This window comes from Haliotis rubra, unplaced genomic scaffold (assembly GCF_003918875.1).
Source record: "Haliotis rubra isolate DU_JTF1 unplaced genomic scaffold, ASM391887v1 Scf59, whole genome shotgun sequence".
Lineage (NCBI taxonomy): Eukaryota > Metazoa > Mollusca > Gastropoda > Lepetellida > Haliotidae > Haliotis > Haliotis rubra.
Window position 1 is genome coordinate 1,954,843 of NW_025767290.1, and position 18,279 is coordinate 1,973,121.

An 18,279-nucleotide genomic window follows, 5' to 3' on the forward strand; every position below is an offset into this window, starting at 1 on the left:
TTGGAACTGTCTGCCATCTTGGAGAGGACATAACACAATACATGAAGCATTTGGTTTTGTGTTGTTTGTTCAATATTTATTTTACAGGCAAGATTTGTCAAATCACAGTTATGAATACCAGTACAGTTTAACAAGGTTTATTTGTCGTTGATTGTGTCGATGTGCTGCGAATATGTTGGTACATGGATATGTTACCCGAGTGTAGCCAACAGTTACGCGAGTGTAGCCAACAGTTACAGTTACGCGAGTGTAGCCAACAGTTACAGTTACGCGAGTGTAGCCAACAGTTACGCGTGTGTAGTCAACAGTTACAGTTACGCGAGTGTAGCCAACAGTTACGCGAGTGTAGCCAACAGTTACAGTTACGCGAGTGTAGCCAACAGTTACAGTTACGCGAGTGTAGCCAACAGTTACAGTTACGCGAGTGTAGCCAACAGTTACGCGTGTGTAGCCAACAGTTACAGTTACACGAGTGTAGCCAACAGTTACATGAGTGTAGCCAACAGTTACACGAGTGTAGACAACAGTTACAGTTATGAGAGTGTAGCCAGCAGTTACAGTTACGAGAGTGTAGCCAGCAGCCACAGTTACAGCCACGTGAGTGTAGCCAACAGTTACGAGAGTGTAGCCAGTGTAGCCAACAGTGTAGCCAGCAGTTACAGTTACGCGAGTGTAGCCAACAGTTACACGAGTGTAGCCAACAGTTACGCGTGTGTAGCCAACAGTTACGTGAGTGTAGCCAACAGTTACGCGAGTGTAGCCAACAGTTACGTGAGTGTAGTCAACAGTTACGCATCTGTAGCCAACAGTTACGTGTGTGCAGCCAACAGTTACAGTGTAGACAACAGTTACGCGTGTGTAGCCAACAGTTACGTGAGTGTAGTCAACAGTTACGCATGTGTAGCTAACAGTTACGTGTGTGCAGCCAACAGTTACGCGAGTGTAGCCAACAGTTACGCATGTGTAGCCAACAGTTACGTGTGTGTAGCCAACAGTTACACGAGTGTAGCCAACAGTTACGCGAGTGTAGCCAACAGTTACGCGAGTGTAGCCAACAGTTACAGTTACGCGAGTGTAGCCAACAGTTACGTGAGTGTAGCCAACAGTTACAGTTACGCGAGTGTAGCCAACAGTTACAGTTACGCGAGTGTAGCCAACAGTTATGCGTGTGTAGCCAACAGTTACAGTTACGCGAGTGTAGCCAACAGTTACATGAGTGTAGCCAACAGTTACGCGAGTGTAGCCAACAGTTACAGTTACGAGAGTGTAGCCAGCAGTTACAGTTACAGCGAGTGTAGCCAACAGTTACGTGAGTGTAGCCAACAGTTACGCGAGTGTAGCCAGCAGTTACAGTTAGCCAACAGTTACAGCGAGTGTAGCCAACAGTGTAGCCAACAGTGTAGCCAGCAGACGAGTGTAGCCAAGCAGTTGTGGTGTAGCCAACAGTTACGTGTGTGTAGCCAAGCCAACGCATGTGTAGCCAACAGTTTGCGTGTAGGTGTAGTCAACAGTTACGCGTGTGTGTAGCCAACAAGTGTAGCCAAGCAGTTACGCATGTAGCCAACAGTTGCGTGTGTGCAGCCAACAGTTTACGAGTGTAGCCAACAGTTTGCGTGTGTAGCCAACAGTTACGTAGCCAACAGTGTACAGTTCGCATGGTAGCCAACAGTTACGCGTGTGTAGCCAACAGTTAGTAGCCGCAGTGTGCAGCCAACAGTTACGCAGTGTAGCCAACAGTTACGCGTGTAGCCAACAGTTACGTGTGTAGCCAACAGTTACGCGAGTGTAGCCAACAGTTACGCATGTGTAGCCAACAGTTACGTGTGTGTAGCCAACAGTTACGCGAGTGTAGCCAACAGTTACGCATGTGTAGCCAACAGTTACGCGAGTGTAGCCAACAGTTACGTGCGTGTAGCCAACAGTTTTACGTGAGAGTTTTCAGTTCATTTGACACATTACTAGTTAGTGGTATTTGGGCTAGACAAGGACCCAGTTTCACTTCGATCTCGCCGTTGGTTCGCAGTATAGTACATTTTATCTGACAACATGTAGGAGGGATATCGGACAGAAGTTCCTAGTCCCAGGATGACCTTTCAACTCAAACTTTCCAGGTTGACTTTCTCCAAGGATTACCTACTCAAACAACTAAAGATGACCTTCTACTCAAACATCCAAGAATGACCTTCAGATTCAGGCAATTGTGTTCCCAGTGATCAAACCTTTTCCACAGTAATGCAATTACTGAATTATGTTACTCTCCAGCACATACATAGGTCATATAAGCATTTCCTCACTAATCATTCAGGATGGTTTCCAGATAAGCTGGGTCCTGACTCACAAAGTTTCATTTTACACGTACATTCCACACATCTGAAATGAGTGTTAGACCACAGAGGCAAGGGTTCCATTAGGGCTGCTATCAGTTGACCATGGACAGTCTGGTCTTTGCTGCAGCATCTGACCCCAGGCTGGACACAGACTGGGGATCACCATCCAAAGGTGGAAGAACAAACTGGTACTTACCTGGAAAAAAAGGACAGTGATCAAAATGATGCATAATTCATGAGGTTACTATGTCTAGCTCATAAATATAGGAAAACCTTCCTAAACAAATAAGATAATGAATGTGAATATAGACAACCTTCCTGACACTACAGTAAGGTAAAATCCTGTGACACTATATAATTGGCACATCAAAAGTACTACAGGAGCGCTTGAAATCATTTGGTTCGAGTACCCTGAAACCTGTTTAGGTAGGGTCATATGTGATCACAGAATTGCAAGGTACAGAAGTTCACCTATATTGTGCATGAATTTGTGTCACACAATGTACAACAGTATTTAGTTTTGAACTAAGGTGCCAAACATGTAAATACACTACCTTCTACAAAAGTCCAAGGTTACATATCTCAAACATAAGAGGATCATGTCAGCCTGATTCAATAATGCTTTATCCCCATTGTGTCACATGAGTCTGATTCAGTACTGCTTTATTCCCATTGTGTCATGTCAGCCTGATTCAGTAATGCTTTATTCTCATTGTGTCACATGTCTGATTCAGTAATGCTTTATTCCCATTGTGTCATGTCTGATTCAGTAATGCTTTATTCCCATTGTGTCATGTCAGCCTGCTTCAGTCATGCTTTATTCTCATTGTGTCACATGTCTGATTTAGTAATGCTTTATTCCCATTTTGTCATGTCAGCCTGATTCAGTAATGCTTTATTCCCATTGTGTCATGTCAGCCTGGTTCAGTAATGCTTTATTCTCATTATGTCACATGTCTGATTCAGTAATGCTTTATTCTCATTGTGTTATGTCAGCCTGATTCAGTAATGCTTTATTCCCATTGCGTCACATAAATACTCTAAATGCCAAAGAATTCATTGATTCATTATTACACATTTCGGGGGCCGTCAGACAGAAGCTAGACATATTTCCGATGCATTCAGTGAGTTCCTGTTTTTTATTCCAGTGCACAAATATAATGCTGTTATTCACCACTCTTCAGCCAAACAAACCACTGTGTGAGGGACAACTCCTTATCATTACAACACAGGGTATGTTTTCCTATCTTTATTGACAGAGGGATACTGCTAAGCATAACAATCCTCCTCTGTGGAGTTTGTGTTAAATTAGGCACATTCTATCTTGTGGATTCTGTGCTTGATATTCATACAAGGAAAAGGCCGAGCTGAAATCTCCAAAGGAAATTGACGCTTTGAATCCATGCCTTCTATTTAAGTAAAACATTCCTTTATTGCAACATGCCCTGAGGTAAATATTATGTCATGGATTTCATACATTAAACAAACAAGAAAAATCGCAGGGAAAGAAACCTTTCAAAATTTCTCACTAGACCACAGGACCAGTGAGTGGACAATAATTAGTGGTCCTGTCTGTACTTCACTGGTCTTAAATAACATTCCTAGAGTTACTTAACTATCAATACAAAATTCACTGGTCACCAGGACCACTGCAAACTTGTCATTTAGTGGTCCTGATGAATTTTTACTAGCCAGGGACCACAGGACCAGCGTAAACTTTGCACACTGAAAATAGTGTACACTTCATCAGTTTACATACGGCATATTGATTGATTGAGTGAGTGAGTGAGTTGGGTTTGACTCCACTTTTCACAGTATTCCATTTATGCCACAGAGTTAGCTTAATGTGGGATTAAGCCAGGAGTGAGTCTGATTTCAGATATCTACCTCTTGGATGAATTCAATGATAGAACTACAAATATTTTCAGGAAGAATCAGGATTCAAACCCAAATTTCAAAGGACACAACCCTGCACACTGAACTGTGACAACTGGCCCACTATCCCTACCCCTCAATGTGACATAACATTCATGATCATTTATACACATACAGCTCATGGTGAGATACATCTGCTTGTGTATAGCTTCTGTATTTATACCTTCACATCAACATATCGTATCAAGTAAGACAAATTCATCTTTCAACACCAGTGCCGGGATAAACATATTCATCAACATTATGGCCATTTTTATTTAACAATTAGCTTTTTATCTAATACGAACAAATATTAGGCATTGAAATACAATTAAATGTCAGGAGTGTATTGAAATAGTTAATTATTAATCTTAACTGGTATTTTTAAAAAGGTAAACACCAATCTCAATTCAGAATAGACTATATCCGACAAATCCAGCACCAACTGTATGTTATCGTGTTGTAGAGGTCATGGTTTGAATCATTTACAGAATTAATCCTGTTTCTGTCTGGTTCGGTTAATAACGGTGTCAGTTTCCATGGCTCCACTCGGCTACCAAATTACCAGCCTATTTCCACACCATCCTCTAAAACTTCATCATCAATGTCACAATCATAATGATTTCTTAATTTCATTGAACAAACTCTGTAAGGTTAGAACATTTCAAACCAGTTACGCACACATTGTAATAACCCCTGTCCCCACGGAGGAAACAGTAATTATTTCTGCAACTATTTCTCACCTTCAGGTTAAGATATGGGTCTCCAATGACGGAATCCTACAGAATTGAAGATTAGCTTCAATAATAACCTAATTCATTGCCGACAATTACTTGAAATATATTTCTAATTTTGGACGAAATATCCTTGCAAGTTGACCATTTATTCAGGTTACAGAGTGTCTGGCTAGTGTGTATGTTGTAGAAACGGTAGTGTTGCTAGATTCATTTGACAAATGAATGAGATGAGAGGATTTCTGACAGATTATCTTGTTGTTCAACTCCAATCTGATTGTGCATCATTTCCTAACATTTAAGCCGTCTTTACAATTCTTCAATCTAAGTAAATACAGCCAGAATGATGAAGAGAAATGCCTGCACCAAAGGCACCACTCATGAGTATTACAAATGTTCAAGGTTGCCAGGCATACGAAGAAAGCCAGCAAAGTAACCCGATTTTTATTTCAAAGCATTCTTAATTCTGATTGGCTGATAGCTAAACCAGTAATCAACGACTACTTTTTCGAAGCATGCTTCAAGACTATATCAGACTGCTGCATCTTGGGAATGATCTCATTTTCAACCAGGTCTCCTGTCAATTATTTATCAAGTTCCAACTTTCTTTGTCTTAGTCATCAGTATTTTGAACACTTAAATAACATTCTACTTCTGTTGTATAAGTGAAGCTATAGTCCGGGAAACATCTGATATATATTTGAATGTTGGGGATTACAGTAAAACTAAATTAAGTCACATACATCAGACATTCTGATGTTGGCCAAACAGCATAAAATAATTTTATAACCAAATTAGTTATTTTCTCCTTTATATTTACCAATTTTTGCATAAAAGAATTGATTATGTTATTGATGAACAGAATGTATTTGATCAAGAGGATAAATTTGTACATAAATGGCAAAATGTTTCAATATGATAAAGGATACTGGTATCTGGTAAAGGATGTAGTGGCATGATAAAGTATACTGTTGTATGATACAGAATGATGTGAATGATAAAGGAATATGTTGCATGATAAAGGATGATGTGAATGATAAAGTATACTACTGTATGATATAGAATGGTGTGAATGATCAAGTATACTGTTGTGGGATAAAGGATGTTGTAGCATGATAAAGTATACTGTTGTATGATATAGAATGATGTGAATGATAAAGTATACTGTTGTGGGATAAAGGATGTTGTAGCATGATAAAGTATACTGTTGTATGATATAGAATGATGTGAATGATAAAGTATACTGTTGTGGGATAAAGGATGTTGTAGCATGATAAAGTATACTATTATATGATGTAGAATGATGTAAATGATAAAGTATACTGTTGTAGGATAAAGGATGATGTAGCATGATAAAGTATACTGTTGTATGATATAGAATGATGTGAATGATAAAGTATACTGTTGTGGGATAAAGGATGTTGTAGCATGATAAAGTATACTATTATATGATGTACAATGATGTGAATGCTAAAGTATACTGTTGTGGGATAAAGGATGATGTAGCATGATAAAGTATACTACTGTATGATATAGAATGGTGTGAATGATAAAGTATACTGTTGTAGGATAAAGGATGTTGAAGCATGATAAAGTATACTGTTGTATGATATAGAATGATGTGAATGATAAAGTATACTGTTGTGGGATAAAGGATGTTGTAGCATGATAAAGTATACTATTATATGATGTAGAATGATGTGAATGATAAAGTATACTGTTGTAGGATAAAGGATGTTGTAGCATGATAAAGTATACTATTATATGATGTAGAATGATGTAAATGATAAAGTATACTGTTGTATGATAAAGGATGTAGCATGATAAAGTATACTGTTGTATGATATATAATAATGTGAATGATAAAGTATACTGTTGTAGGATAAAGGATGTTGTAGCATGATAAAGTATACTGTTGTATGATATAGAATGATGTGAATGATAAAGTATACTGTTGTGGGATAGAGGATGTTGTAGCATGATAAAGTATACTACTATATGATGTAGAATGATGTAAATGATAAAGTATACTGTTGTAGGATAAAGGATGATGTAGCATGATAAAGTATACTGTTGTATGATATAGAATGATGTGAATGATAAAGTATACTGTTGTATCATATAGAATGATGTGAATGATAAAGTATACTGTTGTATGATATAGAATGATGTGAATGATAAAGTATACTGTTGTATGATGAAGACTGATGTGAATGATAAAGTATACTGTTGTATGATGTAGAATGATGTGAACGATAAAGTATACTGTTGTATGATATAGAATGATGTGAATGATAAAGTATACTGTTGTATGATATAGAATGATGTGAATGATAAAGTATACTGTTGTATGATATAGAATGGTGTGAATGATAAAGTATACTGTTGTATGATATAGAATGATGTGAATGATAAAGTATACTGTTGTATGATATAGAATGATGTGAATGATAAAGTATACTGTTGTATGATATAGAATGGTGTGAATGATAAAGTATACTGTTGTATGATGTAGAATGATGTGAATGATAAAGTATACTGTTGTATGATGTAGAATGATGTGAATGATAAAGAGTTTGTATGCTCCCCAGGGAGTTGAGATTGACAATACGATGTGCCGTTGAGATTGACATCCAGTGAACGAGGGAAAAACAAAGCGCCTTTGAGCAGCTGAGCGGAGCTGGATATCGGCGCTATACAAATGTATATATGATGATGATGATGATATGATATAAAGTATACTGTTGTATGATATAGAATGATATAGCATGATAAAGTTTACTGTTGTATGATATAGAATGATGTGAATGATAAAGTATACTGTTGTAGGATAAAGGATGATGTAGCATGATAAAGTATACTGTTGTATGATATAGAATGATGTGAATGATAAAGTATACTGTTGTGTGATATAGAATGATGTGAATGATAAAGTATACTGTTGTAGGATAAAGAATGATGTAGCATGATAAAGTATACTGTTGTATGATATAGAATGATGTGAATGATAAAGTATACTGTTGTATCATATAGAATGATGTGAATGATAAAGTATACTGTTGTATCATATAGAATGATGTGAATGATAAAGTATACTGTTGTATGATGTAGACTGATGTGAATGATAAAGTATACTGTTGTATGATGTAGAATGATGTGAACGATAAAGTATACTGTTGTATGATATAGAATGATGTGAATGATAAAGTATACTGTTGTATGATATAGAATGATGTGAATGATAAAGTATACTGTTGTATGATATAGAATGGTGTGAATGATAAAGTATACTGTTGTATGATATAGAATGATGTGAATGGTAAAGTATACTGTTGTATGATATAGAATGATGTGAATGATAAAGTATACTGTTGTATGAAATAGAATGGTGTGAATGATAAAGTATACTGTTGTATGATGTAGAATGATGTGAATGATAAAGTATACTGTTGTATGATGTAGAATGATGTGAATGATAAAGAGTTTGTATGCTCCCCAGGGAGTTGAGATTGACAATACGATGTGCCGTTGAGATTGACATCCAGTGAACGAGGGAAAAACAAAGCGCCTTTGAGCAGCTGAGCGGAGCTGGATATCGGCGCTATACAAATGTATATATGATGATGATGATGATATGATATAAAGTATACTGTTGTATGATATAGAATGATATAGCATGATAAAGTATACTGTTGTATGATATAGAATGGTGTGAATGATAAAGTATACTGTTGTATGATGTAGAATGATGTGAATGATAAAGTATACTGTTGTATGATATAGAATGATGTGAATGATAAAGTATACTGTTGTATGATATAGAATGATGTGAATGATAAAGTATACTGTTGTATGATATAGAATGATGTGAATGATAAAGTATACTGTTGTATGATGTAGAATGATGTGAATGATAAAGTATACTGTTGTATGATAAAGGATGATGTGAATGATAAAGGAAACTGGGTTACAGAAAAGCAATAAACCGAACAGCATAAACTGAAAACCTGATGATGGTCATGGTTCTATAAAGCACCACCTTGGAATCAATGTATAAACTGGTTGTCAAGCTTATCGTCATGGTTCTTATAAAGCACCACCTTGGAATCAATGTATAAACTGGTTGTCAAGCTTATCGTCATGGTTCATATAAAGCACCACCTTGGAATCAATGTATAAACTGGTTGTCAAGCTTATCGTCATGGTTCTTATAAAGCACCACCTTGGAATCAATGTATAAACTGGTTGTCAAGCTTATCGTCATGGTTCTTATAAAGCACCACCTTGGAATCAATGTATAAACTGGTTGTCAAGCTTATCGTCATGGTTCATATAAAGCACCACCTTGGAATCAATGTATAAACTGGTTGTCAAGCTTATCGTCATGGTTCTTATAAAGCACCACCTTGGAATCAATGTATAAACTGGTTGTCAAGCTTATCGTCATGGTTCATATAAAGCACCACCTTGGAATCAATGTATAAACTGGTTGTCAAGCTTATCGTCATGGTTCTTATAAAGCACCACCTTGGAATCAATGTATAAACTGGTTGTCAAGCTTATCGTCATGGTTCATATAAAGCACCACCTTGGAATCAATGTATAAACTGGTTGTCAAGCTTATCGTCATGGTTCATATAACGTCATGGTTCATATAAAGCACCACCTTGGAATCAATGTATAAACTGGTTGTCAAGCTTATCGTCATGGTTCTTATAAAGCACCACCTTGGAATCAATGTATAAACTGGTTGTCAAGCTTATCGTCAACAAACCACTAAATGGAGATCTACTTGAGTTAGGTCGCATTTACAAGTGGCAATCATATGATGCCTTATATAGTACATATACTACAGCCAGATGAACCACCACACTATGCAGAAGGCTCTGTAGCTCACCTCAACTTTGTCAAAATTTGTTAAAACTAAATACATAAACATCACACTGGTAATAGCTGTACAATGATGATATTGCTGAGTCAAAAACATTTTGCACCAAAGATGTTTATCTAGAAGCTACTGAGTTCAGTTCTGTACCATTATATATGATTATAAATGACTGTATCAGATAACATTCAAAACAAATCTAACTCTGGTCTTGTACTTGTTGGTTTTGTTGTTGTTTAATGACGCACTCAGCAATATTCCAGCTATTTGATGCGGTGTGTAAACAATCAAGTCTGGACCGGGCAATCCAGTGATCAACAGTATGAGCATGGATCTACTAGGATACAATGACAGGTATCAACCAAGTCAGCGAGCCTGACCACCCGATCCTGTTAGCCACCTTTTAAGACAAGTGTGGGTCACTGAAGATCAATTCTAACCCGGATCTTCATAGGTACAGATTTGCATCTGTTGCACATCCTGTCACCATGGGTGTGATGCTGGTTTGCCCTTACTCTAGGTGTGCTCTGACTCTAGGTTTGCCCTGACTCTAGGTTTGCCCTGACTCTAGGTTTGCCCTGACTCTAGGTGCCCTGACTCTAGGTGTCCCTTGACTCTAGGTTTGTCCTGACTCTAGGTGTGCCCTGACTCTAGGTGTGCCCTTTTGACTCCTGACTCTAGGTGTGCCCTGACTCTAGGTGTGCCCTGAGGTTTGTCCTGACTCTAGGTGTGCCCTGACTCTAGGTTTGTCCTGACTCTAGGTGTGCCCTGACTCTAGGTTTGTCCTGACTCTAGGTGTGCCCTGACTCTAGGTTTGTCCTGACTCTAGGTGTGCCCTGACTCTAGGTTTGTCCTGACTCTAGGTTTGTCCTGACTCTAGGTTTGGACTCTAGGCCCTGACTCTAGGTGTGCCCTGACTCTAGGTGTGCCCTGACTCTAGGTTTGCCCTGACTCTAGGTTTGCCCTGACTCTAGGTTTGTCCTGACTCTAGGTGTGCCCTGACTCTAGGTTTGTCCTGACTCTAGGTGTGCCCTGACTCTAGGTTTGCCCTGACTCTAGGTTTGTCCTGACTCTAGCTGTGCCCTGACTCTAGGTGTGCCCTGACTCTAGGTTTGTCAGCACCTGCACCACTTCAGACAACTTCAATAATGTCTCAATTGACGTTAACCCAAGTAACTAACTCACATCTTTCATTGAAATACTTTTTGGAAAACAACCCTGCTCTCCGACAAACAACAACAGTTTCAGCAGAGGAAATGTCACATTCCCATGTTGAAGAAACACTGAATAAGGGAGCATTTTTCACCGTTTTAATATTATGTAAAAGCTCTAATGGCGTAAAGATGTCATGTCTCTACACATCATTTCTTGCCGTAGATTGTTTGCTAAACCATTACCAAGTACAAAATGAATATGAATTTTGAAGTTTTAAAAACCTGTTTATGTAAGATGAACACCTTGACCTAGTTTCCATCATGAAAACATGTTCTTATAGTTCAAAACTGCATAAAACTTGACTAAGCCACTGAAATGTTCTGCATTTGTTTCTTTCCACTTAAGTGAATTCACTATGGAATTTTCAACATGACATGAAATATGATTCAGTCACAGTAAACACAAACCCACTGCTAAATCATTAAAAAGGACAACCAAAAGGTCAGTTATGGCATTTTATCCAACCAGCTTATTGGCACTTAAACAGCTGAGTCAGCACCTTGTACCTATCGACTTGTTATATCATCTATCATCAATAGGACCCTTGGGAAGGTCACACGTGGGATACTGATCCTGTCAAGGGTGCTATATCCCTTATCCCTACACTGACATAGATCATGACATGGTCCACAGTGCTATCTTTATCAGAGCCTGATATCACCAAAATATACATTCCACTAAATTGACTGCTTCAATGGTCTAATGGATAGTGAGTGAGTGAATTTAGTTTTATGCTGCTTTTAGCAATATTCCAGCAATATAATAGGCTTCATACATTGTAACCATGTGGGAAATCGAACCCGGTCTTTGGCGTGACGAGCAAACGCGTTAACCACTAGGCTACCCAATCGCCCCTCTAATTGATAGGACCGCCTCCGTGGTGTAGTGGTTAGAGCGTCCGCCCGGAGAGCGGAAGGTCGCGGGTTCGATCCCCGACCGCGTCATACCAAAAGACGTTAAAATATGGTACTTGTTGGTCTCTGTCTGGCGCTCGGCATTAATGGGTACAACAAGGACTGGTCGGCTCGGAGTCAGTATACTGTGTCTGAGTGGGGTATTCATGCTTCACTGCGGCATGGTATCTCAGTGGGCTAGCACTATAAAACCAGCTTTAGTCTGGGCTAGTACAAGCAGCCGCACATACACATACACACGCATGCACGTCGTCATATGAGCGAAATATTCTCAAGCACGACGTTAAACCCAATTTCACCTCACCTCACCTCTAATTGATAGAGCATCTGCATTGATAGTGGAAGGTCTCTGGTTTGATCCGAGGCAGTGACACCCAAAACTTTGTAAACACAGTAACCAATCGTTACAAAAAAACTCAAAGGGACTGCAAATTTTAGCTCTTTATAAAGTAGTTCAGTATACCCATCTCAACTAAAATACACGGCAAGTGAAATTGACAAACAGTTTGTTATATTCCTCAGTTTATTATGAGTGTAATTGTAATTAATTGTAATTTGTAATTAATTAACTGGAGATGGTACTAATTGTTCCCCTGTCTGTTGGTTCAGAGTCAGAATACTTTCTCGGAGTTAAAGCTTCCTCCATTCTGATTGGCTCCCAGTTAGATCAGTAATCAACCACTAGTAAGCTCGGTGTCGTCTCAGGACCCGGACCTTTCGATTTTCGACTAGTCTCAGGACGCCGACCTGCGGTTTCCTTTGAAGGTTTGGTTCTGATTAGGCGTAATTAGGGTTGCGGATAATCTACTCTAGATGTTTTAATAAGGTGAACTCGTCGCACTAGGTGAACATATCGCAGTGGAACGCAGTGGAACCACCACACCTCTGATTCAGCATTCCACCTGTTGCATTTGGGTTAAAATCTGTGGATCAATCTCTGTGAACAAAAATGCGTACTATATGTATCATGAATACGCATCGGATATGCGATGTATTTGTTAAAGATTTCAAGTATTTACTTGTGTGAATCATTTACAAAAAACCCTTTAAAATCTGTTAAACTGTTGTCTTCTCATTAGGTGTGCTCTAATCCGGATTAATCTCTTCTTACAACCTCGTTGATCCTTCATTGTCCTCGTAATCCTTTATTAATTGTCAAAATGAAACTAGTCTCAGAACGCCGATATTTTGTTTCCACTCAACCGTGCAGTTTGGTCGAAAGATCGGCGTTATGAGCCTGAACCGTAAGCTCGCTTCAAGACAATGTCTGCTGCAGCTTGGGTATAATCTCATTTTCAATCTGGTGTCCCTTCAATTATTTATCATGCTCTCACTGTCGTCTTAGTTTACGGCATTTTGAATACTTAAGTACATGAAGTATTCATTTACTGTAAATATCCAGAAGATGGAAAGTATGTTTGGATTTCTGTGTCCTCTCTACGCCAGTAGAAGAGACAAAACCCTTTCAACACCCATAAAGAATATCTGCTAACAGCAGAGTCGATCGTACAATTCTAACTATATCATGAATATATATTTGTTTCAGCAGTATTACAGCTGTATGATGTCGAGTCTGAACCAGACAATCCAGTGATTGTCACCATGCTATACGATGACAGAACAAATGTTTATCAATCACTATGAAACAGTGATGATACCAGGTCATCATTTTTGCCCAAAGAAAAAGAAATTGGAAAGAAAGAGGGCAAGTTTTACAAAAGAATTAATCTTCATGTTTAGTTAAATACACCATCTGTATATTTAGACAGGTGGAATATGCTCTGCAGTCTTTGACAATTAATTATGGGTATCGTATTCCATCTGTCAAAGTATATGGATAGTGTATTTAAATTTGGAATGGAAATGTAATGTGCTACATTCATTTGATGCTTGTGCAATGTAATATAGTTGTATAATATACACCTATGTAATAAGAGTTAAATGACCTTAACACAATAAACTGAACTGAACTGTAGTATTCAAATTATGTGTTTGTGGAGTTGTACTGCATCCATTTTCAACTATGGCATGGTATCTCACAGGATTAGATCCACAAAACCAGCAATAGTCCAGGCTAGCTATTCTCTAAACGTTCATAGCCCTAGGAACTTCTTAAACCCATTCTTAACACATTGGCTACGATCAAAGTTAAGAATTCTTAGGGCTACGAACATTTCAAGAATAAGGGCCCAGGGCCCAGGGCCCCATTCCTCAAAGCGATCGTAGCTCTACAACAGTCATAAGTCTATGTTAAAGTATGTGAGTTACGACTGTCGTAGCGCTACGATCGCTTTGAGGAACTCGGCCCAGACCAGTAACAAGTAGACACAGACACACAGACAAGTGCATGCACTGTTCAATGTAAAACCTGACATTAAACCCAATTTCTCCTCACCCACAGTAAGTAATACACTGGTTACCCTTCCACAAGATGACAGCCTGTCCCATGAGACGACTATATTGTATGAAAAACAGATTACTTTATCCACTTATTTGATTATATCACAAGTCTTTCATGCGTCCCCATCCGATTCCTTTGTATATCAGATTAATGTATAAACTCCTGATGGGTCTACAACCGATGGTGGTGATTGGTCACATCTCTGTGGAATGCAATACCAGAGTCAAAACAGATGGCTGTCTATAGAATATTCTTCACATTTTGTTTGGCATACTCAACCAACATTGTCATAAATCCATGCACTGAATTCCCATATTTGAGTTAGGATTAGGGCTTGGTGTTCCAATATGTACTCAGCAATATTCCTGCTGTTTGACAATCTGTAAATGAATGAATCTGGACCAGACAATCTAATCTCTGATATGGGCAATGCACCCATCACTTTGGTACAAAGACACCCAATCAACCAGCTCACCGAGTCTGACTACCCAATCCATCTAGCCACCCTTCTGACCAAATACTTTCAGGAAACAATTCTGATCACAATCTCCATGGGAACACTGCACCAAGATGCATGAAATTATTGTCTAATATACAATTTCCCAGCTCCGCTGATCACAATGATATGAGACACTGAGGCAGCAGTGTGGTAAGTGTTATTGCTTACACTGAATATTCTGTTAGCTTGAATCTAATACATGAAGACAAAGGAAAATAAGCCCATGATTTAATACTTAAGTTAGGCGAAGAATATAAGATCATATGAATTATCTAATTTGGAGATCCAAATTTTCACAAAGTGGTACAATCTTCAATGGAACTTAATAATGCGGATGGTAGCAGTTGGAAACTGGACCAACTCCGTAGTCTAATGAGCGAGTGAGTAAGTGTAGTTTTACGCTGCTTTTAGCAATACTCCAGCAATATCACAGTGGGGGACACCAGAAATGGGCTTCACATATTGTACCCATGTGGGGTATCCATGCTAAACTGTGGCATGGTATCTCAGTGGGCTAGCATGGTGATAGCATAAATAGGACGAGTGAAGGTGATTGCAATATCCTTGAAAGTGACATCCTCCAGTTATATGGATAAACAGATTTCCTTATTAACAATTCCTGGGTGGTCTCATTCTATAATATTTATATAACATATCAATGTTTCAAGATGAAATCACCTGGATGGTGGGGTTAACAGTGTAAAGACTAAAGAAGTTTGGGTAATAACAGTGTATAAACTAAAGAGGTTTGGGTAATAACAGTGTATTGACTAAAGAGGTTTGGGTAATAACAGTGTATAGACTAAAGAGGTTTGGGTAATAACAGTGTATAGACTAAAGAGGTTTGGGTAATAACAGTGTATAGACTAAAGAGGTTTGGGTAATAACAGTGTATAGACTAAAGAGGTTTGGGTAATAACAGTGTATTGATTAAAGAGGTTTGGGTAATAACAGTGTATTGATTAAAGAGGTTTGGGTAATAACAGTGTATAAACTAAAGAGGTTTGGGTAATAACAGTGTATTGACTAAAGAGGTTTGGGTAATAACAGTGTATAGACTAAAGAGGTTTGGGTAATTACAGTGTATTGACTAAAGAGGTTTGGGTAATAACAGTGTATAGACTAAAGAGGTTTGGGTAATAACAGTGTATAGACTAAAGAGGTTTGGGTAATAACAGTGTATTGACTAAAGAGGTTTGGGTAATAACAGTGCATAGACTAAAGAGGTTTGGGTAATAACAGTGTTCAGAATTACGAGGTTTGGGTAATAATAGTGTTCAGATTAAAGAGGTTTCAGAAATAACAGTGTACAGACTTGAGAGGTATCACTTTGATTATGTGAGTTACTTGTAGACTGGACCTTGAAGCATGCATGAATCCCCAGTCAAAGACGTGTTTAGGTAATATAACAGTGAATCAACACATCAGCTATCACAGCCAGCCATGACAACATGTTCATAAATCGCTTGAAATGTTCATCCAAATCAGAGATTTACAGCCTTCAATCCACTCCAAAAGATGAAGCGTACCATTAAATCCAGGAACAACATATTTTGAATCACCCAGAGAAATATTTCAACTTGCAGAAATTAGGGACAAAATTCCACAAAGCAACTGCCATTATCAAACAGATGTCATCCAAAGAAAACAGTCCTCAAAAGCATCACTTTTCTCTCAGATAATCAATCAACAAGTCAAACAGGAAAGGACATAAAATAACAGTTTTCTCAAATCATGATGAATTAAACTTCACGCCCCAATAGAAAACCTTCAAAGGATAATACCAACAGTTTGGATAACAAGACAGTGAGATCGCCCAGAAAGACAAACATGGCTTCATTTATCAAACGTCTGAAAAGAGTCACCCTTCAGATGTGGACTTGTATAGAAGTTAACCTGCTGAGTTCGGGATCGGGATATCTCCGAATTACAATGTCACTGGGTATTATATTCCAGACCTATCATCACCTCCAGTACAGCTTCTGGCTAGCTAAATTTCCATCCTTTAATCTTTTCGCAATTTCATCACTCTCGTCTTTGGAGACCCGCGGAGACAACTGTAATATTCCTGTGCAGAGGTTGAGTTTTTCAAGAAAACAGCATGGAATCAATAGATAATTAGTTTTTTTGCAGCCTGTTAGATCCAAGGAAAGTGCGTCAGAGAAAGATGGATGTGGTCACGATCCCTAACCGTGGAGGGCATCACCTCAATGAGTTAATCAGCTTCTCATGACCTCCATGTTGGCTGAAATCATTACAATTTCCTCAGATAATTGTCTTTTGATACGTACATCACAATTTCATTGAGTCTGTTGGTTTCCGCTACTATGTTGCCGTCTGCTGATTGAGCCGTCTGACTCGGTGGTAGATCACAGCTCAAGCAGCAGTCAATTAACCACAACACTGGAATGCTTTCTCAATAACACAATTACCACAATTTAACCCAGTGCAGCATTGTGTCCACTGGTGATGCTGGAATGCAAAATGGTGACATTGGGGCCAGTTAGGATGCAACTCATTAAACCTCCACCTGAGAAAAGCTGGCATTTGTCTCATTTGAAACCTCTCATCCAACCTCAACATTCTGGTCCATTAAACCTCCCCAATACCAGTAAGCACCATTCTACAGATCCTGATGAATAGCATCGTCCCCAGAACAGTATTATATCTTCAGCATGATTGCAATCCTCACATAATCTCATGGTCAACCTTTTCATTTTGCCAAATGATATTTCAATCAGAATTGATGATATTGTTTGAAAAGCTTTGAATGAGAGACATGAATGTTATATTTAATTTATACTTTTTCTGAACTCGTTATCCTTTTGCTGGAGGTAATGTGCAATTCAGGGACTGCACTAAACTTCAAACAGATCCGTTACAGGGGGCAGGTCACTTGTGTGCGTGCGTGAAGAGGTTGGTCAATCAGGAAACTCAACCTTAAAATAAGACCTTCTCGAGGGCAGGTAATAAAAAAATGGACTCTACATGATAAAATATAAAGTTATTTTGTCTTTTGAGTTGAGGACAACACAAAAATGCACATTGAGAGGGTGATGCAAAAAATTGACAACATAAGGGAAGGGTCATTCGTTCATCTCCTTTCACATCCCTCTCCTATCACATGCAGTATAAACAAAGGGATGAAATATAAAGTGTGCATAATATACCATGCAATACACAGGGACCCAATATTTAAGAAGGAAGAAATATAAATGATGCAATGTACAAAAAGAGCAATATATAGGGATGCAATATTAAAAGGAAGCAATATATAGGGATGCAATATCAAAAGGAAGCAATATATAGTTATGCAATATCAAAAGGAAGCAATATATAAGGATGCAATATGAAGAGGAAGCAATATATAGGGATGCAATATGAGGAAGC

General features: G+C 38.3%; 1 protein-coding gene across 1 annotated transcript in view; it reads left to right on the forward strand.

Moving 5' to 3' along the window:
* The first annotated feature begins 489 nt into the window (after positions 1-489).
* The window catches only part of LOC124255025, a 161,389-nt gene continuing 143,599 nt past the window's right edge, over positions 490-18,279 (forward strand). Inside the window, exon 1 of the mRNA XM_046688861.1 lies at positions 490-1,309. Within this exon, the coding sequence (XP_046544817.1) occupies positions 490-1,309 (820 nt within the window). The remainder of the gene's footprint in view (positions 1,310-18,279) is intronic.